General features: G+C 34.3%; 1 protein-coding gene across 7 annotated transcripts in view; it reads left to right on the top strand.

Moving 5' to 3' along the window:
- The window catches only part of LOC128985820 (protein still life, isoforms C/SIF type 2), a 587,264-nt gene that overhangs the window by 528,063 nt on the left and 33,350 nt on the right, over positions 1-25,851 (top strand). For all 7 annotated transcript variants that reach the window (XR_008490076.1, XM_054405731.1, XM_054405729.1 and 4 more), the window contains 3 exons: positions 15,902-16,169; positions 22,834-22,977; positions 23,599-23,781. Coding sequence is in view for 6 of the 7 variants with exons in the window: in XM_054405731.1 (XP_054261706.1) it covers positions 15,902-16,169; positions 22,834-22,977; positions 23,599-23,781 (595 nt within the window). In the remaining variant the exon portion in view is untranslated. The remainder of the gene's footprint in view (positions 1-15,901; positions 16,170-22,833; positions 22,978-23,598; positions 23,782-25,851) is intronic.

Consider the following 25,851-nt stretch of genomic DNA (forward strand, 5'->3'; position numbering starts at 1 on the left):
CCTTATTTGTATGCTAATCTCAAAAGCGGCTGGAGTAATGGAAACATTCCTTTGTACGGTGAAACAAATTTGACTCTGCCACATTAAATAACGTTTCCTCGTTTCAACCGTGTGTGGTAAAAGGAAATTTTCAGTGTGTTTTTGGCTGTATTCTACCACAGAAAACATAGCAGTAAGTTTTCTGTGATTCTACTTAGAAGTGAATTATTGATTGACCCTTGTTCAGCACTCTGGATGAACTAATTTTATTTACATTTTTCGTACTTATTTTTCAGGGACTCACTAAAAGGAGTTACCGTTAACATTTAGAATAAATAACTTATTGATTGAATTTTAGCGAATTTCCCATATAGGGAATAAGCTATTACCGTAGTACTCACGGTAAGACCTGGACCCGGGACCGATTTTTTTTTTCGTTTTGAGGTCCCTAGAGGTCAAAAACACCATGCGTTCAAATTCATATATATATATATTTATATATATATATATATATATATATATATATATATATATATATATATATATATTTATATATATATATATATATGTCCGTTAGCGCGATAACTCGAGCAAAAATGATCCGATTTTGATGAAATTTGGTACAAACGTGTAAACCTACGTTTATTCGAACGAGTTCGCGAACCAGCATGATCGGACCATGGGAACGGGGGTTTATGGGGGCTGTTATGGGGTAAAAATGGGTTTTTCCCATTTTTGACCCAAAAAACATAAAATTTTGCAATTTCTTTCGAAACTATTTTGTAGAGCTTAAAAAAACAAATAATTTAGTATATTGAAGCGTTATAATGCGCCTAATGGTTACGGAGAAAATTCCAAAAAATTGTAAATTTAAAATTCCCATGTTATTCTTATGGAGAATAAGTAAACTGTTGTAGTTTGCTTGTTTATAAACATATTTTGCCCAAATTTGGATAATGTTTTTATTTCTTACTAACTATTAACATTTTACATAAAAAACACTTTTACCCTCCCTGTTGCAGCAAACCTAAGTATGTTTTAAACTGATTCTATTTAAATAGGGAATAAATGTGATAATTTTAAGGAGACATTTTAGTGTAAATCCATTCAGGGAAATGGAAATTCGCTTAGTCTGCAGGTTTGCTGCGGCGGGGGTATTTTACAAGTTAAAACTATTTATCTATATAATCACAGACAGTATATTCTCTGTGATATAAAAAAAATATACGTCCTAAAACACTATCCGATATATTCATACTAATAATGTAAACGTTACAAGACGATTAGTATTGTATAAAAGATATAAACTACAATGTAGGCCTATAAAAATATTCAAAATTTTATGAGTTTATTTCTTTACAAAAATCATACAAATTGAATTACAGAGTGTTTTACTTTTAGTGATTACTTGGTATTTATCTCAAGATGTAGGCTGGATTCCAATTATATTGTTGTTAATCGAAGCATAAAGATGAAGAATACATTTAAATGGTTTATTCGGCTTCAATAATTGTTTTTATTACTTTTCAGACAGTTCTTAATTGCTTTGAATCAATGTCGTTAGGAGGAACGATTAATTGAAGAACTGAATTGAAGACTTGTATTTATATTCAGACTCCGTTGCTTGGAAGTTAATTTATATCTTTCCTTATATTGGAAATTCTAAAATATCAGTAGCTTATTACCTTTTTAATAATAATTCTTGGTAATAAAACCTCATATACTATTAATTGAAAATAGAGATAAAACTATGACATGTGTAGCCCTGATAATTTTTTGTCAACACCCATATAACTTGATATACACACAAAATTGGGTGAAGTTGAACACTACTATCACCCAATTAAACTTAAATATAAATGTATCTACTAGACTACTCCTTCCAGTAAGATCGTTGCGGTAATTTTTATAGGCTGATATCTATTTAAAAAAAAAACTGTATGTCTAGTTAGTTAGCGTTTGAGGTAGAGCAAGACAGCTGTTGTTTATGTTTCCTAAGTCAAGATGTAAGTAGAAGCTCTGGCTTTACCAAGAAACTGTAACAACTTAACATTTAACTAAGGCTTCAAAACTCTATGCAATCTTCAAGTTGCCTTAGCGATGTCGTCTTGTCTGCAAACAGATTTTCTATCATACACTTGATTTCTAAGTTTTAATAACTTGGTATTCTTGAAGTTAATGCCAGAGATATTTTTAATCAAATATTTAGGGGCCTGGTCCTGGATTATTTTCTATATAAAAAACTTTATTAAGCATCAATTGGCTTGAACCTTTCACTGCTACAAATCGTCATTACTAAAGAGCGTTAACCATGTTGATGAGGCTAAATATTTTATTTCATCCCATATCTTGATATGGGGTAGAGCTGATGTAGTAGTAGAACGCGGGGGTTGGGTCCAAACGCCCTTGGTCCAAGTCCTGTCAATGACCAATTACTTTAGTTGTGTCATAAACCTTGTCTGTCAATGGCTAGTTTGATTCTATGTGTAAAACAGTTCCGAGCTTACATAGCGTACTAAAATGTGACGGTGGGACATAACAAAAATATCCATACGCTTTTAAACTGACCATATTGAATTATGATTCTAGACTTAAATAGGCGGAGTATGACTCAATAGCAGGTTGTTTGTAAATGATGCGTTTTGGTATAAAAATGTGCTTTATTTCACAGGTTTATAAAGTATACACGTTATAAAAATGTAATGTCAACATACTGTGTATCTGATTTGAATGACCTTTTAAGTGAGGTGAATACTGTATTATATTCCTTAATGTTACTTTCCGTAATATTCCTTAAACAAATTCCAATTCTATTACAACTAAATCAATTAAATCATTTCATTTGTAGCATACTCCTATCAGAATAATATGTGAGATTTTTGAAATACTTGCAGTTATCTTCAAGCTATGAATTATAATTTCTCCGAATAATATTAGTGAATATTTTACTGTTGTTATAGTATAATGAACCGTGCAAAACTTGAGTGAATACAAACTTTTAATGTTGGGATATAAATATCGTATGAGTGCAAGACTGGAATCACCTTCTTATTAGGATCCAATATTTTATGATATTTCAAACCTCTTGTATACAACCATCCTGAATAGTTTAGTTTACGTTGGTTTACCGCCAAAAACTCCGCTTCTTCGCAGTGTTTTAGAAATGGCGGGACAGATGTACGACGTAAAATCAGCAATTAGCAGTTGTTGTTTGTCTAGCTCATTACCAGTCAGACTTGTTAGAAAACTTACACAATCACAGTGTCGGGTTCTCTCACAGGAAGCCAAGTTTGACTCAAAGTCTCGTCTCTTCACTGGTATGTTGATCTTGATAAGAAAACTTACTCGGTTTCCCCGGGTTTGAGTTTTATTTTGTTGTGAGAACTTCTCTTCGGCTTGTGGTAGGTCTTTATTAGCTCAAATTATGACAATGTTATTTACAATGAATGGGTTGAAGTCTCAATTTGATATTGCAAGTAAATTATGTTACTAAATGTTACGTATCATTATAATTAGAATTTTTTATATTGGTAAATCAGCAAAATACAAAATAACCAAACACGTAAAATAAACAATATATCCTACACATACTTTTTGTCAATGCTTAACCTAAAGTCGTGGTACTACCGCTAATAAATTAAAAACTAAGAGGACGAGATGGACTCACATTTTCTAAAAAGGACAGAGAATTAAAATTGTTTTAAATAGTGTTTTACAAATATATGTGTGTAAGCACATGAGCAGTACATAAGCTTATATACTGTTCTGCGTATCAAAATGCCTTTTTTATTCCTCCGTGTGAAAGATGTATTTCAAATTCTTCCAAAGGACATTTGTTTGCCATTTATAACCTGGTTGTTTATAATTTAAAAATACATTTACAGCAATCTCTTTAAAAAATATTTATTCGCCAAGTGTAAAAATGAGTTGTGAAGGAACCTTTATACAGTAGTTAAAATTAGAACTTTCCTCAACTAGGCCTATGTTGTAAGAAATGGGACGGATTGTAAAATTAAACTGTCAAGATAAGAAGTATGATAACATTTATCTTACACCTTCTTCACACACTGTCATTTGTTCTTTTTCTCGTGAGCGGAAGGTGGATTGGACAGGTTAATCTCAGCAGAAAAGGTATCGGTGCAAACTTTGTAAAAGTTTCTCCTTTTTTCTTGGAAATTCGTCTAACTGTATAGCTCAATAGATTAACAGTTTCTGTCTTATTTTCTTTTAGTAATTGTAATTCAATGTTGATGACTTTTGGTCTTCGTTTACAGTTAGGTGATTGTGATAAAATGTGTTAAAGGGAATATTTATATGCCATTATCTTTATATTACCACATTGAACCTTATGCCCGAGTATAGGTCGGAGTGCCACCAATGCCGTTGTGAACGAAGCCCGAGTATAGATCGGGCATCAATATTTTTTTTATGTTTAACTCTTTTAATTTTTTAAAAATATTTTTGGTTTGTTATTATGCTTTAATACTTTAAATACTTTATTCTGAAATGCCTACCACATAAATATATATAATAATATACCGTATATATAAATTAGCCTATATAAAAAATAATTAAAATGTTTGAATTTAATTCGGTAATGAGGATTAATTTTATCTATTATGTTTGCATAAGAAATTAATTAAAATATTGTGGTCAATTTTATATGAACTCTGACATAACGTACTATTTTTCCTTTTGAGAATATTTTTGTTATTAAAAAAATAATTACCCTAAACATATTATGTTTTCATCTTGATGTCCTCTTTAAAATTATGTATGGATTGTGGGGTTTTGACAAAAAAAATTTAAAGTTTGTTGAATTAGACCTAATACAAAATTGCCCAGTATGCATATAAGCCCTCTAAGCGCCCATAGACTTCAATATTTAGCTGAGCTGCTGAGCTGATTTAACGTAACCTAGATGCATGGGGTTTATGAATTTCTTCTTTAATAGATAAGCAATTAAAAATTAACTTTAATTTTTTTATTTATCATTACTATAAGTACCCAATTAAATGTACTAGAGGCATGGATGGTGTAGTTTGAGTGCTGGACTATTCTAACGACCAGGGATTGAATCTTGCCAATCACAAGAGTTTAGCGAGCTCACTGTGACCTGATAGTTATATCAAGGGAAAATGTTATTTTTAGGTGAGAAATACTCTCTCTCTCTTTGTTGGGGAGCTCGCTTCGTGAAAAGCCATATTTCTTCAATATTATAAATACAATATTTTAACTTATATAAACCGAGATTTTTTGCAAATTAAACCCATTGAGTGCAATTGTTTACTTTAAAATGTAAAATGTATCATCTCAACATATATTTTTAAATAAAATGTAATCCAGAATGCGTATTCTTGAAATATAATCAAAATCCTTCAGTGTCTACGAATAAACATGTAGAGCCTTATCAGTCACTGAGTAGGCTAGGCCTAGTTTACTGTTATCATAGGTGTCTAATCTTGTCTCTATTTGTACTGTTTCTCATATACCTGATTGCATAGCTCTTGCTATGTGCTCTGTATACTATGTTACCTACCTACGACATATCATTGACTAATAATAGTCATTTACAGTAGGTCTATTTTGGAAATGGTCTGGTGTGAAGTTCAAGTACCGGTACTGTATTCGTGAAAAAGCTGACTGAGAGATTGATGGTGCCAAGTCTAGTGCTAGTGCTGAAGCATAGCCCCCTTTAACTACAGGCCGCGGCCTTTATTATGAATGAATGAATGAATTATCTCTTTATTCCAACAAAGTATTTACAGAATATGTACACAAATATTTAAAGGAAGAAAAAAACATAAGTGAATTTAAAAGAATAAAATAAAATTAACCTTATTTGCATTGAGTGAGTAGTAAAGTAGAATTGGCAACGTCGCAAGTGGCGTTGTTTAGTCACAGACGTCCCATAAGATAACATGGCAGACAGGTGACATCAGCTCATTAATTCGCACTTTATAGATTTAAATTTATGCGTTGGGGCACACGGGAGGGACTAAGGCTAACATATCTTGTAGTGTCAGCGTTCGCCGCTAGAACTGCTAAATTGAAAAAATTTAAATATTTTTTTTTTATTTTTAGTTATAAAATTAACTTTTTAATTATAAAATATTGTTTTAAAATTATGAAATAAATTTTTAATTTTTAAAATTTAACTGTCATAACATAACCTAACCAACCAGACTTGCTGATAATATAACAACTATATAAGATAAAAATCTAATTAATGATTACTTATAATTTGTAATTAATTATAAAATTAATTTTAAAATTTAGTATTATAAAATTTAACTGTCATAACCTAACCTAACCAACCAAACTTGCTGATATGAAAAATTTGTTGACAAAAAGTTAGTGCTGCCAACGGGATTCGAACCCGGGACCTCCTGAACACCAATTCGAATCGTTACCAACTATGCTACGAACGCCGCTGAATTCACATCGTTTCGTTACGGTAGGCCTAATCGTGTCGCCTCAAGAGAAGACATTAGGCACTACCCATGTAGCAAGCAATGTATATAATACGTAAATATTCGGGATTAAGGTATAACCAACGTATTTGTATTAATGATACAGATAATATGCATATTATATACCAATATGAAAATACGGTTTCATCCAAAATAAATTTTGCATAAAATACTGTAAAATGAAGAAACAAAGTGTAAATTTTCACCTAAATGTTGTTTTGAGGGCATAAATTAACTTTCGAGAATGCAGTAAAATAAGTAAAGGTATTGATGATACAGATAATATATGTATTTTATATCAATAGAAAAATACGAAAAAAATTGTAGTGTGTTGTATTTATTTCCCTGCATTTTTTCAACATCCTGTGTAAAATGTATTTGTAACACATACTGTACTATAATATTCATAGATGATGAACAAAATATTCTGCCGCGCGAGATACCCGAGTCTCTGCGTTTTCATAGGTTCGACGATGTTCGCTGATGCATTATGGGAGCAAAACAGCGGGGGTCAGCGGGTCAGCATCCGATCCGCCATTGCCATATTGTTTGTCTTAATGTCTTTGTCTCACAACTCACAACAAACGTTGTCCTTGTGGCTGTGTTTAGAAGTTAAGTAATCCAAAATTCCCTTTTGTTCTACTAGAGCATCTACTTCTGATTTTCAGTGTTACACGTGAAGAATTCGTTGTTTTGTTATTATTTACTTATTAATTAGGTCTATTAGTTACTTTTTACATTATATTCTTTAAGATTTGCGTTACATCTTCGACTTTTTAACTTCAGTGGCGATTCGACTAACTTGAGTTAAGGACTAAGGTAAGTTACACAAATTATTATCGTTAGGCCTATTGTAAGGTATTAAAAAAGAGATTTAGCATATGTTTTGTTAATAACTCGAATGGTGGTAATCTAATTTAAATACTTTATAAGTGGAAATAGGTTACAAATTAAGTTAGTCTTCCTAACCCCTTAAAAACTCTACGGATGGAGGCTCTTTTAGGGAAAAATTAGGCTGTAGTTTACAAAACTAAGGAAGCCAACTTCAGGAGATAACCTAGACCTAATTCATTGCAATATGTCCTTGGTCTGAACTAATTTAGCTTGGAGACAAGCTAGGCCTAGGTCTACTTAACAAATACCGTAGCTAAACTTATGCCTAAGTTACTTAGAACCTGTCATAAGTTAGCCTAGGCCTAACTTACAGTTAAGACTAAAAATGATGTTAATTGGTAAGTTTATGTTAAAATTCAGGCCTAGTCTTGTAGGCAGATGAATATTTTAAGACCAGAAGGGGGTAACTTAACTTACAGTTCCGAAGAGAACCTGTGATCTGTGAACAGATGGATGACTTAATAATAAATATCTTTGGTAAGTTAAATTAAATGTTTATTCTTCTTCCCAATGTAAACATCAAATTGACCTATGATTTGTTTTGCCTACGTTTCTATCGATATTAACTAGCCTATGAGCATATTTAACCACAAACAAAATATAGCCTGAGACGGTAACTTACTATAGCAAAATATAGCCTAACCTATTTAATGAAAAAGCAACAAAAGAAAACATAAAGTTAGCCTCTTAGGCCTATAACTTAATGTATAAGCTAACTGGGAAAATTAAAGTCAATGCAATATTAAAGTTAGACCTAACTAGGCCTAAACTTAGGCCTAGGCTAGGCCTATGTTACTTAATATTTATAAAAATATTGATAAATCGTTATTGATCTGATAACTTAATAAGATCGCAGGTTCTCTGCGGAACTGTAACCCCAGAAGGCTGCAGCTTTATAATGAGGCCTACGTCCTTCAAAACTATCGAAAGGAAATGTCCAACAAATAACTTAAGGTGCCGCATTTGCGATCAGTAGGTTATGGTTAGGTTAGGTTTAGCTACCGGTAAACTTAGGTTTGCTGCAACAGGGAGGGTAGAAAAGTTTTTTTTTAATGTAAAATATTAAAAGGTACTGTGGTTTATTAAGCCATTTTACGGTATTGACTTTTTGGAGTTTTAAATGTTTGCAATTATAACTTATATAAATTAAAACTATGTTTTAATTCACACTTTTTTACAACTAAACCAATTTTACTTTTAAGAACGCACCATTGGAATTATAAGTGTGTACGGTATGTAAGTAACAGTTAAACTTTAATTGATGGTTTACGTTTTTAGTTACTAAGCGGGTAATTCAATTAACAATCAAAAGTAAACACAATGAGTCTTCTTATATTTGTTAGGCCTATATTGCAGATGCGCGAGCAACTCATAAAATGTCTATATTCATTTTATAATTCAAATCAATGTCGGCAGGGTGGGGGGGGGGCTATGAGCGCAACTATGACTTGGCCCCATAGGTAGCGTATCACATAACTGACCGCGGGCCTGAACTTACCCCCGAGTGTAGATATAACTTAACCTAAAAATACAGAGGAGTGTGACGGCTGGGACTGAACCTGCTAAGGGAAAAACTTAAGAATTGAACTCACAGTCAACTGTGTATAAAATATAATTTGCCCGTTGATTTTCAGTGGCGTAACAGAAGGGCCCGCAATGCGGGGTGCCCGGGAGCTGGGGGGGGGGGAGCGGTGGGCAGAGAGACCCACTAATTTGTTTAGGGTACCACTCTTTTTATGATTAATCTGTTTGATCATTGTATCGGTGGTCCTAAAATAGCTCTGGGGGGAGGGGGAGGGCGATTCACTATGTTGAATCGGTGGTCTAAAAATAACTCATAAGAGGGGGGCCCAAAAAATAAGTTTACAGGGGGGCCCGTAAAGATTTGTTACGCCACTGTTGATTTTGTTGTGCTAAATAATGTATGGAATCTCGAACGTTTCTTTTTCTAAATGCTGGGCCCAAATACACTACTTTACTTCTTTGCATTTGCCCGATTTTGAGCAACATGTAGGCTAGGCCTAACTTACACTAGTTTATTATAAATGAAGGTCCTATAATCTAAGCTTCTTACAAACAGATTTGTAAACTTAAACTTTTCTGCCATCCTTGTTGAAAATAATAACATACCGTACCTTTAAACAAAAAAGCTTTTTATAAAACACCAGACTTGTTAAACTAATATAATAGTAATAGAGGTTGAAGAGTTAAGCATTTTTATAATGTGTTTCAGGTCAGTTATCTTCGCACGGTTGGCAGGGCCAGTGTTGAGGACTCAACAAGACGGATCCTTGTAAGACTATTCAAAAATGAGCTTGCGAGAGAATTTAGTTGGGAAGGAAGAGGAGGAAAGAAGTGGAGTCTGCAGAACTCTGCACTGGTGCAGTTGATTTGCCGTAAGTTTTTAACATTTGGTTTATAATGTTACTTTTATTTATTCTTTCAATGATAGGCCTATATTTGACATTTATTTATTTTTCTATAAAGTCAACTCAACCAAAGTAAGTAATTTATTTTTTAACCCTGTTTTTACCATCATAAGTTTTATTATTTAACTAATAATTGGTATGTACATATACGTCATACAGTAGCCTACATTTACTTCATACCCCCACTTGAAAATGCCATTCTGGCGAAACATCTTGTTATTCTTTACATACATTTTTAGCAGTATGGCGTAAAGTTACGTAACAATTATTAGTCAATAAAAAGGTTCAGGGGCTAGATCAATGGATTTTAATTATATTAATTTATCATCTTATAATTAATTATCATAGGCTATATGATATTAATTTATGATGTTACACACATTTTTTGTCTGTAGAATGTACCGTACCTATCCTTTTTTTCTGCACTGTACTCTTTAAACCTCTTCAATCCTTTGATTTCTTGATTGCAACTTGTTAGTTTAGCTCAAAAAGAAACGATTTTGCTTAATTCAGTGCGGCAGGCATTCCAACAGGCGCTCGCCAATGGCGGCGAAGCCCCGGCGCGGTGCCGTACCAACAGCAAACGCAATTGGCATTCAAATATTTCAATCTGACCAAAAATAAAAGAGCAGCGGCGATTGTACTACGATACCCCGAGATTGAACGTAGTTCCCTAAAACACCCAAAGGTAGCAGCACTGCCTGGATCAGTAGTCAGTGGCTTTGTAATATGGCTTGAAGAGAGAAAATCCCCAAAACCGGTACAAAAGCATTGTCAGACGGGATTTTACGGGAAATTTTAGTACCAACCTACACCAAAATAAAGCTTACATTCTAAGCTACGGGCTAGCAACGATTTTAACGTTCCCCGGCAATGGCTGAGCGCATACTGAACTAATGTAGTGGGGGTTGCGCAACTACATCAATTGATGTAGGCCGCTCGTGTCGCGACTACATCAATTGATGTAGTCGGCACTAAACGTGTTAAAAAAATGTTAAAAATGAAAACGTTAAAAATGAATTAATCTAAGTTTTACCATCAAGAAAACAAAGGATTGATTACCAAAAGATATGTTGCTCTAAGCGTGAATCTTGTGCGTACCCTAATATTACCTTATACACAGGAATACAGACATTGACACAAGTGTGAATTTTGTTTCAGGTGTCAACAACACCCGTCCTCATTCGATCTCACAACGTTTGAGAAAAAAACCAGCGAATGGTTACGCCAAGCAGGAACAAGGATTTATGTCAAAAATAAAAATTTAGGCCTACCGCAGATGATCAATTAAATAGTTTTTTCTTGACATTTCTTCATTGTTTCATTAATATGTTCCTTTAAAAAGTGTGTTAATAAACAACAGAAACAATTTTATAAAAACAACTTTTATACTTGAATGTATTAGGGTACTTGTGATTACATCTGAACAAATATTTTTACTCATTTTTTGTATTTTTGTGCAATTATTTTTTGTTTTTTTATTGTGCAAGTATTTTTTGTGCACAATTTAGAATAGGTCTAAAAAGTTACTTCAAAATCTATTATTATTTGTTGAGCCTAGCCTTCTTGTTTACTCACATTAAATAAACAACAGGGAAAATGTGAAACTAAAAAAACAACATTTTCATGTAAGAATAAGATTCAGTTAAAAAAAAACTAGAAATTATTCATCAGTTGTGAGAAGTGAGTTAGTATTTTTTTTTACACTTTCAGTTGTTATAATCATACTGTATTATTATTATTAATAATAAGTTATTTTTCTAAACTATTTCAACTTAATCTTCTTAACATTCAAGCTAGTTATTACTATTAATTATTATCAGCTGAATAATGCTTGGTAATATAAACACTAATGTAATAATTAACATTATTATTTACTTTTTTAGTGCAAATAAATGCACTATCCAAAATGCTTGTTAAGTGGTACCTATTCTCAACAAGGTAATTTAATAAGTTTTTCTCAAATAATCTTCAATGTACGATAATTAAAAAAATTTAAAGCTGTCTTGGTCTAATATTTGTTAAGGTAGTTGCCATATTCTTTATCTTCCCTACTTCATTAAAACACATATTCTTTAAAGGTAAAATCATTTGTTTTTTTGTGGCTGCTACAATTTTTAAGGAAGACTACAAAAATTGCATAATTCTCTCATATGCTAGTGTGTGATAGCTAGCCTACACCAACAATATAACATTACATTTTGCATACTGTATTGTAATGATGTAGTAACTGTAATAGGTGCTCTTTCCCCTTCTAGACTTTCACTAGGGCCCATCTGGTTCACCTTAGGAGCCTCGGATGTGATCCGTACCCCGAGGTCCTACGGGCCTGCTTCAGATGAAACTACTGAACAGCAGTAGGTTGTCCCTAAACTAGATCAATTATGTATTTACCTGACAAATCACAAAACACATATTTCTAATGAAGACTTAAAATATTGTTTTACCATCATACAACACACCAACCCTCATGACACATAGTTCACCTCCCATAACAAATGCCTTCAAAGAAAACTGTTAGTAAAAATCAATGTATATAATTTTATATATTGATTTTTATGACAATTGTATTTTGAGCCACTTTTTATTAATATGGCATCAAATATGTATCATCTATGTATAAAATATGTATTTTATACATTTAAGGTATGCATCAATTTCTATCAAAATTTACAGATTATATACAGATGTATAATATGTATCATATCTGTAGTTGGATCCTTATACAATATGCAAATAATACATATTTAGGTGGGACATATTTACAGATACAATCTGTATTGTATACATTTCTATACAGATTGTATACAAAAGCTATACCATGCCGGTAGGTAAATTATACGTATTATATACATATTTGTGCTACTTGGGTAGAGATATGACGTCACTACACCTTTAGCCTTAGTCCCTCCCGTGTGCCCATTCCAAATTTATGAACATGAATTTATTAAAATATAGAAAATAAAACTTACAGAATTGAAAACCGAACAATATGAATGAAACATCTATATATGTACTTTTTTAGCGGAGTCAATATTGTCATAGTCCAGTAACCAATCTTTCGTAAATACACAGATACCATTAAGTTAGCTGCTTCCAAACAAAACCGCTGTTACAACACCACTTGCGACGTTGCCACTTCGAAGGCCACGGCCACGGCTGAAGTCAGGCCCACTTTTATAAACGGGCAGACTGGGCATATGCCCAGGGGCGCCGGTGGTTGGGGGGCGCCCGAGGGGCGCCCTGAACCACCGCCCGGACTAGGAAAAATAGGGTTTTATTAGTCGGGATTTCAAAAATAGAATGGGTGATTTCAACTTGTAGTTAAGTGATTTTCCCTTATTGCAAAAGTAAATAAATACAACAAAATTGAAAATACTCGACCTTCAGGCTATAGGCCTACCTCGTGTAGTCAGGGAAAGGCAGGCAGCAGTGTGAACCGGGCGCACATTTACTTCCACCATGGGCGCACTCACTATACTATCAGACGCAGGGAGCCCTGCATGGTGGAAGGAAAATACATAGGTATGCTATTCCCGTCATATGCTGACGTCACTCAGATTGCAAACACAATTTTACCATTGAGAAAAATTATAAAAACAATAACAATCAAATCAAAACAAATATATACTTATATGTCAATACATCAGCTGATTTTTTGTTTGCGATTTGGGTGACGTCAGCAAATTACGGGAATATCACATAGGCCAGCAGTAGTATACAGGCATACGGTTGACGTGCCCCTCCTCTCCCTCCCAGTCCCACCCCCATCCCCACAAGTCACAACTACCAACTACCGCGCGGCGCCAGTCCAGTACAGTACTCCTCAGTAGTCAAATCAGTCACAACACAACCTAAACTGTGACAGTCACTAGTCAGTGTTGACACTCACACTGCAGTTAGTGAACCAGTAATAAATAAATAGAGAAGTGTTGATACAAGTAGGCCTATAAACAGTGGAAAATGCAAAAAAAAACCTAGTGGAGCCGAGAGCCGCAAGCCGGCAATAACATTTACAACGCTACTTGTGACGTTGCCACTTCGAAGGCCAAGGCCTAGGTGGCCGTGGCCCCGTGGCTGAAGTTAGCCCGGTGGGTGGCGGGTGTCGGCTGTCGCTGTCGCGTCGTCTGCAGGGCAGACACAGACAACAAAATCATCTGATCTGACATCTGACGCTTGGGGCTTGGCTTGGGCTTGCTGGGCTTGTTATGGCTCCCACGACAATGAGTTTAATTAAGTTCAAGTTATCAGTTTATATTACCTCGCGTCTTTGAGACGGATTATCGGCCTATGTCCGTGATCTGTAGCGGGTTTATCAAGGAAGTGTAGAACGTATCGTAAATATAGGCCTACTCAGCCGGGCTAGGCCCCGAGTTCGCTTTTTAGAATGCATAGCATGTAGCTGGTGAGTCAATAAGCTATAGCCTGCCCTAAACTCTGAAATGTATATTTGTTGACATAAATAGGTAACAGAACATTCTACAGTATAGCATGGCCTATCATAACCAGTGATGGTTAAGGTTACAGTTTGTAGTCGTTACTGATTCACAATTAATTGTGGTATCACAGCCGATTCGTTAAGGTAGTGAATTAAATTAAGGAATGACAAAATGCTCAGTTAGATTAATTCAGAGAAAAAATGAGCCTGCTTTCAATTGAAAACAGAACTACAAACTAAACTTTATTTGCATTTTTGAAACAATCTGAACATTTGACTAAGTTAAAATGAATACTGAAAACAAAACGGACTTCCAGTAATCCCTAATTAAATAGATAGGCCTACCAGTCTTTTAGCAAAACTTATAGATATTGAAGTGTTTATAATTAATTGTAACGCATAATACGACAAGCTTAGGTTAGCACCCCTAACATGGTTGGGGATTCCAGGCTATGCCTATGGTTAAGCTGGGGTTTCCTAGGCGCGAAAAACGGAGGAGATTAACATGGTGTTCCACTCCGCTTCTAGGAAAACAGTAACATTAAATTACTAAGTAGAGTCCGCTCTCCGCTTCTGCACCTAGGAAAACCAGGCTTTACAGTAGACCTACACCAGATAACAATGGGCTGGTTATGCGCTCCCTAAAATAGGAACGGTACATAGTTTGTACAGTATGTTTATGATTGTAATTAAATTTGACAAATTGTTTTTTTAATCCTTAGCTAACTTATAACACATTTCAGTAACTTATCTTCCCAGTAGCAGCATACCTTAGAACTGGTTTATACCAATGTTAAGTAATTTATGTCAAAATGCAATCAGACAAATGGAGATCCGCTTATTCTGCAGGTTTGCTGCGGCGGGAAATTTGATAATGATAATATGAAAGGCAACTTAAGATCTACCAGTACTGTATTTAGCATTTTAAATACCTTGGAATACAACCACCTACCTATACAGTACAATAAAACAAATTTCTATTCAAAACTTATGGATAAAACTTCTCCCCAATATCCTGTTACAAGTCATGAAGCACTGTACACCCCTGTATGCTTTTATTGCATTTTAATATGACTTTTGTGTAATTCATGTCCTTTTGTTGTAAATGTTAAAAGTTGAAGCAGACCAGCACTTCGTCTTCCTGTACAAAGGATTCTGACGTCACGTCACATTGCACAATGCATCGTTCCACCATTATGGTGTTTTGCATAAGAAACTATTATTTGCACAGAAGTGTAACAATGCCTTGTTAACTCTTGTCACGGAAAATATAACTACCTCATTGTTAAATAAACTTAAGTAGATCTTGAGAATTTTAAAGGCACTTATTTAAGTCTGCGAAGTTCTTAAGCACTCTATTTACTATTAACTTCCCTCTATCCTCCAAGCTAAAAGAACATGCTCTAGTTTCAAACAAATCCTAAAAGAAAAAGTACCTTTCACCAAACTTGACTTCTTACGTTCCATCTTAAAATAGGCAAAGTACTCTTTTCATGAACAAATCTAGAAAGATCATCTACCTCCATTCGACACTTATCCTTGGGTTAAAATACGCACCTAAGTGGCATCTCCATCTCATTTGATAGGCCAAATGATAATGATAATAATGTTTTTCAAACATTCTGCACCAGATAGTGATTTCCTCATTCCTCCAATGGATGAAGTTGAAGTTGAAGTATCTGTTGCAGGTTTCTGAGCGTCAAGAAGTGGCTACTGCGGAAGAAACACCAGATAGAGTTGGCCCGCAAGCGCGGCTGGAAGGGATACTGGGTGTGCCTCAAGGGTACGACATTGTTGTTCTACCCTTGCGACTCCAGGGAAGGACGATCTGTGGAAGCAGCGCCCAAACATCTCATCATCGTAGATGGCGCCATCATGCAGCCAATCCCTGAGCATCCCAAGCGAGACTACATCTTCTGCTTGAGCACTGCTTTTGGAGACGCATACTTGTTTCAGGTATTGTAAAAGTGTTATTGCCTATTCAACTAGGTTATAGAGAACCTTACCACTCCTATGTGACATGGTAACATAACATGAGGTTAGATTCAAGTTTACATGGATTGGGTGGCTTCGGTTAGAGTTCTTGGGATTTAAAATTGTTTCTCACTCAAACTCTCCTCACTTCTTCAGCTGAAGAAACCACCTTTGCGTCCTCCATCACCTATTTCATATGTGGTAATAATTACTGAGTACAATAACGATAGGTTATGATATGAGTTAGTGGTGAAGAATGTTAAGTAAATCCATTGTTAAAAATAAAAACCCGTAAAATCAATAGTTTTATTAATGTGTACAAAGTCAAACGGGGCAAAGACTGTGGGTAATAGCTAGTATAATATACCTATTTTATTTTTATATTATACTTACTACTACTTCTATAAATAATTATTTATATCGGGATTGAGTATTCCATTCACTTTTTTATTAGGTACATTGTGATAAGTGTTTACAAATGTACAATGAAAAAGATTAGTTAAGTTTTAAAGATTCCAACCTAATTTTTTAGGGTTTTAGTGTGTTTTCCTCTATGGTAAATTTTGAAACCTCTGGTAGAAAAAACCTCTATCAAAGACAGTGCATTATGAAATATATAACAAATAAACCTGTCTGTATTTTAATCTGAGATACACAGGCTATGAATACATTTCACGAGAAATAAGCGATGGCTGAGATATTTCTATTTATTCCTGAAGATTTATTTGAATACCTTTATTGATGTCTCAGGCCAAGTGTTTGTAATCATTGCAGATACCGTTTTACGCTTGAGTTGATTTGTAAAGAAAATGCAGACTGTCTCTTATACAAATAATCCAGCATATTTCTCTCATTATTTTCACAGTTAGAAGCTTTAGGTAATATTAAATCATTTACTTACGCCGTACATTTACTAACTAGGCTTTTAACATCACCAATCTGTATTGTTTTACGCTTTCTTTTTTCATTACTCTAGATCAATTTATTTTAGTTTAGGCTATATGTAATGAAAACTTTAAAAAATATCTTTCAACACCCCATGCCTTAAACTATTTGTGGTCACTAGTATCATGAAACAAGGAAATTGGCTTCTCTTAACTTTTCATATTATGAAGAACAACCTCAAAAAATTACAGAATAGCCTATAGGAGATGTGTTCACTATTTAGGATTTGTTTATGAGGATCTAATATAATTATATAATAATAAATGTATAACCTTCCAAGCAGATAAGTTAATTTTGTTAGAAGTATATTTTTGCATACTTAGACATTGGCATTTCAAACAATTTAACTTTATTTTCTTCATCTCATTTTAACAAACAAAATCCCTAAGTCCTGTCCACTGGTTAGTCCACTGGTCCAAATGGTTGGACTAACCTGTCCATTCATGAACTTTCTCTGGAATCATCAACATCCCGGACTGTAAAAGACGTAATTTTGTTGATCTTACCAATAAAAACATTGACTATGCTGGGCTAAAAACTCTTATCTCATCACTTATCTCAAGAAATATTTGCCAATCTGTAAAACTATATTCTATTGAGAATATCTCTAGATGAACCATATTAAAGTTTGATTGCCAGCTGACTAGGAGAAACAGTAGTTGGGAAAGTTGAGGCCAACAATACCAAGTTGCAAGAACCAAGTTGGCGTCCTAGACACAATGAACTGGTAGGAGGTGTGGAGCTTCCTCTTGTAAATTAAGTACATCATCCATTCCTTTGTCTCAACTCTGAATAATTAAACTCCCCGTAAGACTTTTGTTTAGAGGCAGCTTTATCTTTGGGCCTTTGTTCTCATAGTTAGGGACGCCACAAGTATTATCTTGGAGACAAGTTTGTGGCGAATCAATATTTTGGGGTTTCTCTATTATTTGTCAATGATAACTTGTATTGGTTTTATTGAATAAAGTGTCCTTTTCGGTAAAAAAAATTGAACATATTTAACAAAGTATGGTTGTCAAACATAGATCAACTTATTAAAAAAATATTTTTCGCCAACGGTACTTACCGTAGTTTAATAAGAATTAAAAAATTGAGGCCTATGCATATTTTTATTTGTTTTTATTAGGAAGGAGCTGTCATAAGAACAGCAGTATTCCTCTATCCTTCCAAAACATGAAAAGTAAAGGAAAAAAAGCAACAAGTTGACTATTTAAAACAGAATGTGAGTCATCCAGGATTATGATTGACGTATGACTAAAAAAATATACTTAGCATATTAAATACCGAGGTAAAAACATGATTTCTTATAAATGCAGATATTGGATGGTGAAATGAGGTGAGTTTAATCTGCCCCTTGACATTTTAACGCTATTTTCAACTTGACATAACAAAGACATTCCTTCTGAAAAGGATTCTAAAGGACTTGATTTAGGATTTGTCAAGAGTTCATTTAACACTTGACAAAAGATGAATCCACTGACCATCAGTTCAGTGGCTGGTCAAACGGCCAGAAATAACAAACTGTTTGAACCTATCTAATGAAGTGTTCAGATTTGTTGAAAGAAACAATGTGAACTTTGCTTTTATCTGTTACGCCAAAGTTTTTTATCCGAGTGGAGAGAAAACTTACCGAAATTCACTTTGGACAGTTTAATATAAATTGGAGAGCACTTAGACCACCTGCCCCCCCCCTCTCTCTCTCTGCCATAGCTATGAAAATTGATATCTGAACTTGAGTACATTTTCATAATACTTTTCGACTTTTCGTTAAGTTACTTTCAATAACTTTATTCACATGTAGCTACTACTGTTATAAATTCAACAGGATTAGTGCATATACATATTACCATGTTACATGTATTTGACCTACTTAACATTAGTAGGGAGGATTATTCAGATTGTATTTTTACTCTAAAAATCACTTCGACCAGGCTTTAGATTGACACTTTTGACAGTGGAAGTGACTCAGATGCATTATACTTATTATTCATGCAAAGCCCACCTGAAAAGATCTCGACAAATTTGCCTAATGGCCACCTGCTGCTTCTTTCATCCCGTGTACATTTACATAGTGTTCCCCATCTCGAGAGCTTATATCTGTTTTGCATATTGTCTCCACCGTTGAGTATTTCGTAAAATAAACACTAACAAGATATTTAAAACACATTATTTTTGGGATTGCAGTTAAAATTACTATTGGATTTGGTTGAATACCACTTATTGGACTAATACAAAACATCGAATATGCCCAATATACACACAAAAATGTTAATAGATTACCTATTGTATGTTTTTTTATGGATTGTTTGAGTAACATTTAAGTAAAATATTATTGACGTATTTTAATCATAACTGGGGAATGAAACACCTTAGGAATGAAACAACTTGTTTAGGATCCCAAACCTATTTTTACAATGTTAAGAAACAAATGGGAAAACACCCCTTTTCCTAAATAAGGATTTTTTTCACAAAGACAATTGAGAGACTTTTTCCTTTCAATCAATTGAGATTATTTTTCCAGAACATCTCGGACTCAATGGTAAGTAGGTCTACTACGAATGAAGCTTCCAAACAGGACTTATCTGAAAATAGAGCACTCGTGTTGGCAAATGATACTAGAATTCAGAACAAAGCAGAGAAGGGCACTTGTGCAGAGGGGAAATCTCAGCATTCGGTTAAAGGAGGAGCTTTTATAAAAGTAACAAAGAAGTAAGCTTTTGTTCACTTGTTGGGTGGTTACAAAGGCCCACATCTCTCGGCTCGAGTGTCCGTTGTGCATGAAATATAACCTGTCCTGTCAACATGCCCTCAGCCCTGGGCAAAAACATTGTCCATTCCCTTTTTAGACTGTAGGTGGTTATCCGACATACAAGAAAAAGTTGCGTTTTGTTAAAATCAGTGATTATTTAATACTGGTTGTTGTTGGCTTCGTTATTTTACCTTTTGAACTAAAACGCATGCTTCAAACATACTTGCCACCAAGACTGATAGTTGGAACCTATACAGGGTGACAATTAAGGACGACTTTATAACTATAAAACGAAAAGTTATATCTCAACTATATTTGGCTAATAGCAAGCTATTTTGATTTTGTTTGTGTACACGATGATCGGATGTCACCTATCCGACGGCCCATATAGAGTAAATTGAAAATCTTAAAGGTAAGCAGGTTGATATATATATCACATCAAAGGTCTTGTTGAACCAAAAACAATACCGCAAACCGCACCTCAAATGGACATTTGAGTCAAAAATGGCAGCAGTTCAGAGATTCATTGAATTTGCAATGCTATTATGCTAACTCCTCAGGGGGCGCCCACTAGAAGACGGAAAAAAATCTTAAATGGAAGCAAAGGTCGAAATGCACTTCAAATTAAAGGTCTACTATTAGTAGAATACAATGTCAGAAAATTTGAGCTCAAAAATAAACTTGAGTAAAAAATGGCAGCCGTTCAAAGATTCAAAATGATAGATTAAATAAATATTTGAATGTCTATTATATGTTGTAAATGTGATTTAAAAGTAGCATACTAAAAAATTTTAAAATTAAATTGATTTAAATAAAACTAGCTGTTGGCCCGTCCTATGTACGGAAATCAAGTACTCGATTAAAGCTGAATATAATTCAGAAAAGAAAATATACTACCTCAAATTTTATATTATATTTCATATTATTTATTAGTATTTCATACTTGTTATAATATTTAATTATTGATCGCACTTAACTATTTCACTTTAAGTCACAAGAAATTTTTATTAATCTCAACTCAACTCTCTTGTAAAATGGCGTTTGCCGTGTTTGTAATAAATAAATAAATAAATAAATAAATAAATAAAACCTTTGATCCACTACTTTGTACCTTTAACAACTAGTTTATACAACTAGTTTCTTAACTTAGGAAGTTAGGATAACTATTATTAGGTCTTTATATAACTTTGACTGTGAATCTTGTATTTCTAAGACAATATTGACGGAAGAGTTTAATTAGATCAACCCACCATGAACCTTAACAGTGTTTTGTGAAGTCTTCATTGTCAAAGAGCCTCTTGCAAGAAGTCAAGCTCTTCTTGTTTACGTTGTTTGGAAAGGTTAATTAACAATGTTGATGGGTTATTGATAATTAACTGAAGTTTAATATTAGTTTTAATGAAAGTTAATTGTTAATGATTATAAATTCCTTGTAGCCACATTTACTTAATATTTCTTAACACTTCATAAACAATTTATTTAGGGATTTGCCAACTCATCTTCAGAATAGAAAGTTGTTTTACATTGTTTCCCTCCAGTGACTAATGATTCATTAAGTCAGTATTTTCACACCAAGATGTGTTGATTATCATATTTTTGCATGTGGGGTTTGCTTAACTCTGTAGGTCTGTGAACGAAGAGGTTTTTTTCATATTTATTAATGTAGGTATAATTTTCATCATGTATTTATTGAAAATAACCTCTAAAAGGAAGATGAGACACTTTCCCTATATCAAAAACTATCAGATTAGCCAAAAACTTGGTTATTTGACAAAATAAGCTGTAATAGTATATTACATTACTAGTCCTAATAATAGTTGTTTATCAGACGAGTGTGGTCGTTCCCGTGCGAGACGAAGGCGAGTGCGGAATTACCAAATGAGTGAGTCCGGTAAACACCTTTTGGACGAGTGAAGTTCGATTTTTTACGCCATACTACTCTAAGCTAACTTAACAAAAAAAAATCCTTATATATACCCACCGACTAAAAGACTTACAATCACTACTCATAACCTCTAACAGAGGTTATGTTTTCGGTTATAACCACCCATTGCCAAACATAATCAGCTGGTTGGTGTCCGGTAAAATCTCATTACATTACAGTAGTACGTTATGTAACCCAATTTGATTAAGCTGGCGATAGCTGTTTGGACTAAATTCTTGCGTGGGAAGCTGGTTAAAACATTATAGTGTGAGGCAAAACATTTTATAATAAACTTAATTTTTTTCAGAACTGCACCCGTTAATATTTTTTCACCACACTATCATGTTTTTGGCTGTATTACATACGTTAATTGGTGGCCGAAAGTTACGTTTTGCTGGCGATGCCAGCTGTCCATAATTTGGGGACCGAGCAGGTTTTTACAGGCCGGGGCCGCAAAATCAGCTGTCCGCTTACTTACTTAAAACATGAATGCATTTTAAATACACAATCAAAATCCATAGCATTGCAATAGAATTGTGTTATTGTCACCGTTGCCTGGCAACTATTTATTTTTATTTTTGCTGATTCCTCAAATTATTTCCTCATATAACCTTAAAGTTGTAGTTGTGTTGACCATCAGTGTGCATTATTATAGTGGTGAATAGTGGTAATAGGGTAAAGTGTGGTGAAAAATAGTGTTCGTACCACGGACCGAAATGGTTTTGCAGCTCTCGATCGATTTAAGTTCTCGACTTCGTCTCGAACTTAAAAACTATCTCGAGCCGGCAAAACCTCATTTTCGGCCCTAGGTACGAAATATACTATTAAAAGACAGTTTACCACGGGTTGGTTAAAATCCATTTCATTGTTTAAATGTGTTTTTAAATTTTCCTGTGTTTAACTCATTGTTTGGAAGAGGTCAAACCTTATCATATTTGACTGTGTTTTTCCTCGCATATTGGGGTCCAGCAAGCCTTGTTATGATCAGTATGTAGTTTTCAGTTTCTGATGGTTACTTTCTGTTTCAGGCGCCGTGTCAGGTTGAGCTTGAGAACTGGGTGAACAGTATTCACTCCGCTTGTGCCGCTGCCTTTGCTAGACATCGTGGCAAGACTGGCACGTTACATCTACTGCAGGAGGAAATATATCGGCTTGAGAAGGCCATCGAGTCTGTAAGTTTGACTGTGACTTGACTTTCTTTGAGCTCCACGAGGAACTTATAAGGCCTCAACAAACATCCTTCAACGATTTGGTTCCAGCTTCTTTGCTCTACCCCATCTTGTCCCTCAGACTTTCCTTCTACAGTCAATCTCCTCGTAACTCTTAATATCTTTCTTCTTTAATTACCAACACACTTTTCTACTTACGTTTTCTACTTATACACCTACACATCCTTTTTCTATTACCCTCTTTTACACCGCCTATTTCCTTCTTGTACACTTGCTTATAATTTTTACCATTTATTTTTTATCTGAAAATGACTGTAGGCCTGCACTTTTTCCCTTGAATTCTTATTTTATGATTTCTAAAATGGATTCCATTCCAAACCTTGTCCTACTAGAGTTTGTGGGTGTGGAAGCGTTTATGAACAAGTTACAAAAGTTTGAAAGAGTGAGTTTGTATTGAAGATTCAAGAGGATATTTTTTTACCAAATGATGAACGTTTTCTACCTTTTTACCTTGCTACAAAACAATGACAATTCTCAAGACAAAAAGAAAAGTGGGGGAAACAAATCTTAGCTTTGAGGTCTTGTCTTGTAACCTGTTACTAAGATGTTACTCGACTGTTTTAGGATCACAAGCTGAAGCACATGGCAGATCTGCAGCAGAGCGTGGTGTCAGACCCGGATACCAAACAGCAGATAAACTCTCAGATTGTTCAGTGGGAGGAGAACCTAGAACGGTTACATTGTGAACAGTTCCGGTTACGGTGTTACATGGCTAGTCTTCAGAACGGCGAGCTTCCCAACCCTAAGGTGAATTTATTTTCATAATGTACTAATAATGCATTTAATGAACTTAATTAATGACATGCTTTAGCCTTTTCCAATACAATGTGACTTTGTGATAAAAGTAGAAACACCTCTGTCCTGGCAGACCAAAACAACTGTTACACTAATAAGAAGAGTCTGCACTATGTTTATGTTTACACGTTTGTTATTACTGTGATTACCATCGCTACAGACTGGCCAGTGTGACGAATAAGAGGAGGCTATGCATACAGTGCCCTGCAATGTAGTTATTCATTTGGAGCGAAAAATACAATTCACACATTCTTAAGAATGTTGCTAAATAAACTACCTTAGGTGGCTGTGTGGCCTATCCTATCATATTTGATCATAATCTCTGAGCAATGTTAATAAGGTGCCACATAAAATCAAAAGCACCCTGTTCAAAATTAACTCTTTAAATTTAGCCATGTTATTATTATTAACATGTCTTTTTAATACTGAATTCTTCAATTAAAGGAAGACTACCTTAGCAAAGTCCTAATTCCTGCTATATTCCAGGTACCTTTGCCTCTTCCTGAAAAATGAAATTTTCTAATACCAGCAGAGCTTAAAATTCAATTTACAATATTCTTTCCTATCCTGGAGATAGAATTCCAATTAGCGAATTGCTGGGAGAGGCTATGTATCTATAATTAATAGGCTGATAAGATTACACAACTCGAATTCATCAAACATATATCCAGAAAATATAGAAATAACTTCTTGTGTTATTTAAACAACAGAGTAGTAATTGGTGGTATGCATAACGGTTTTAAAGGTTATAAAAATGGGGCTGTTTTGTAGCGTGGAATAAGATCACATCTAGCAGAGAACTAACTATAATTACCCTTTCAAGTACCTGTTAAGCAGCTGGGGAGTATGTGCACAATAGAGTTCTCCAAGCCACTTTTGTCATTGGGTACAGTTCTGAGAAGAACCTAAAAACCTTATTTAAGTCTTAGTTCAGCACAGCTTTAGTTTTTAACACAGTTTTTGTAATGGTTTACTGCAGTAACATATTTGCAAGGCTGCACTAGTACAGTTATATTTTTTTCAACACTCTGTAACAAAAGTAACTATTTTCGATAACAGCTGACATCAATGAAAGTAGTCTTTCCCAAGCTCCTAATTTAGGGCGAGGGAAAATCAATTAGCAGATTTTATCTCGGTCTAAATACACTTTCCCTCGATCTTGATTAGTTCTCCTTTTTTTAAGTGATGCTTCAAATAGTGATAATCTTTGGCTAGTGGGCTTAATTAGGTTCTTATGTCTAGTGTTATACCTATGGTTTGTGTGACCCTCCCTAAAAATGGACAAATTTTTGAATACCCAAAATAATGTTTCTAAAATATACAGGTCATAAAATGTCAAAACACTAAAAGCCTGAAAGATGATTTTGCATGGACTTCTTCGGGGTACTTTAGCTATGATTCTATGTGCCTTCTTTTTAAGCCTAAATCTCTTCTCACCATGGCAAGAATTTCCCCAGACAAGTATTCCGTATGACATTAAAGATGAAAAATATGAATGATAAACTGTTAATTGAGTTATAGTATCTGTAACTTGAGAAATTGTTTTGAGAGAAAATATTGCTGAAATAGTTTATCAATGTGAGGAAGCCAGTCAAGATTTTCGTTTATATGAATACCCAAAAAATTTACTGTCTCCTCAGACATTAACTGATGATTTGTAAAAGTGGCCTGTTTAAAACTATTTCTATGGCCTGATCGAAAATTAACTACTTGAGTCCCACCAAAAAATTAACTACTCTAAACCAGTCACTTAAAGCGGCCAATTCTGTATCTACTGTGTGCTGCAGGGATTCAACATTGGGTCCCTTACATAACAGCATTGTGTCATCAGCAAATTGAAATATATCCATCTTTGACACGTTTGGTAGGTCATTTACATAAATAAGAAATAGACGGGCCCAATATTGATCCCTGAAACACCCCTACTTTAACTTTTTCCCAATTAGAATTTATATTTTATAGTATGTCCAAATTTGATAATTTTAGTCCTTTGATATCTATCCCTAAAGTATGTAGAAAACC

This window comes from Macrosteles quadrilineatus, unplaced genomic scaffold (genome assembly GCF_028750875.1).
Source record: "Macrosteles quadrilineatus isolate MER2022 unplaced genomic scaffold, UCM_ALF_1.0 Scaffold_2__2_contigs__length_208266976, whole genome shotgun sequence".
NCBI lineage: Eukaryota > Metazoa > Arthropoda > Insecta > Hemiptera > Cicadellidae > Macrosteles > Macrosteles quadrilineatus.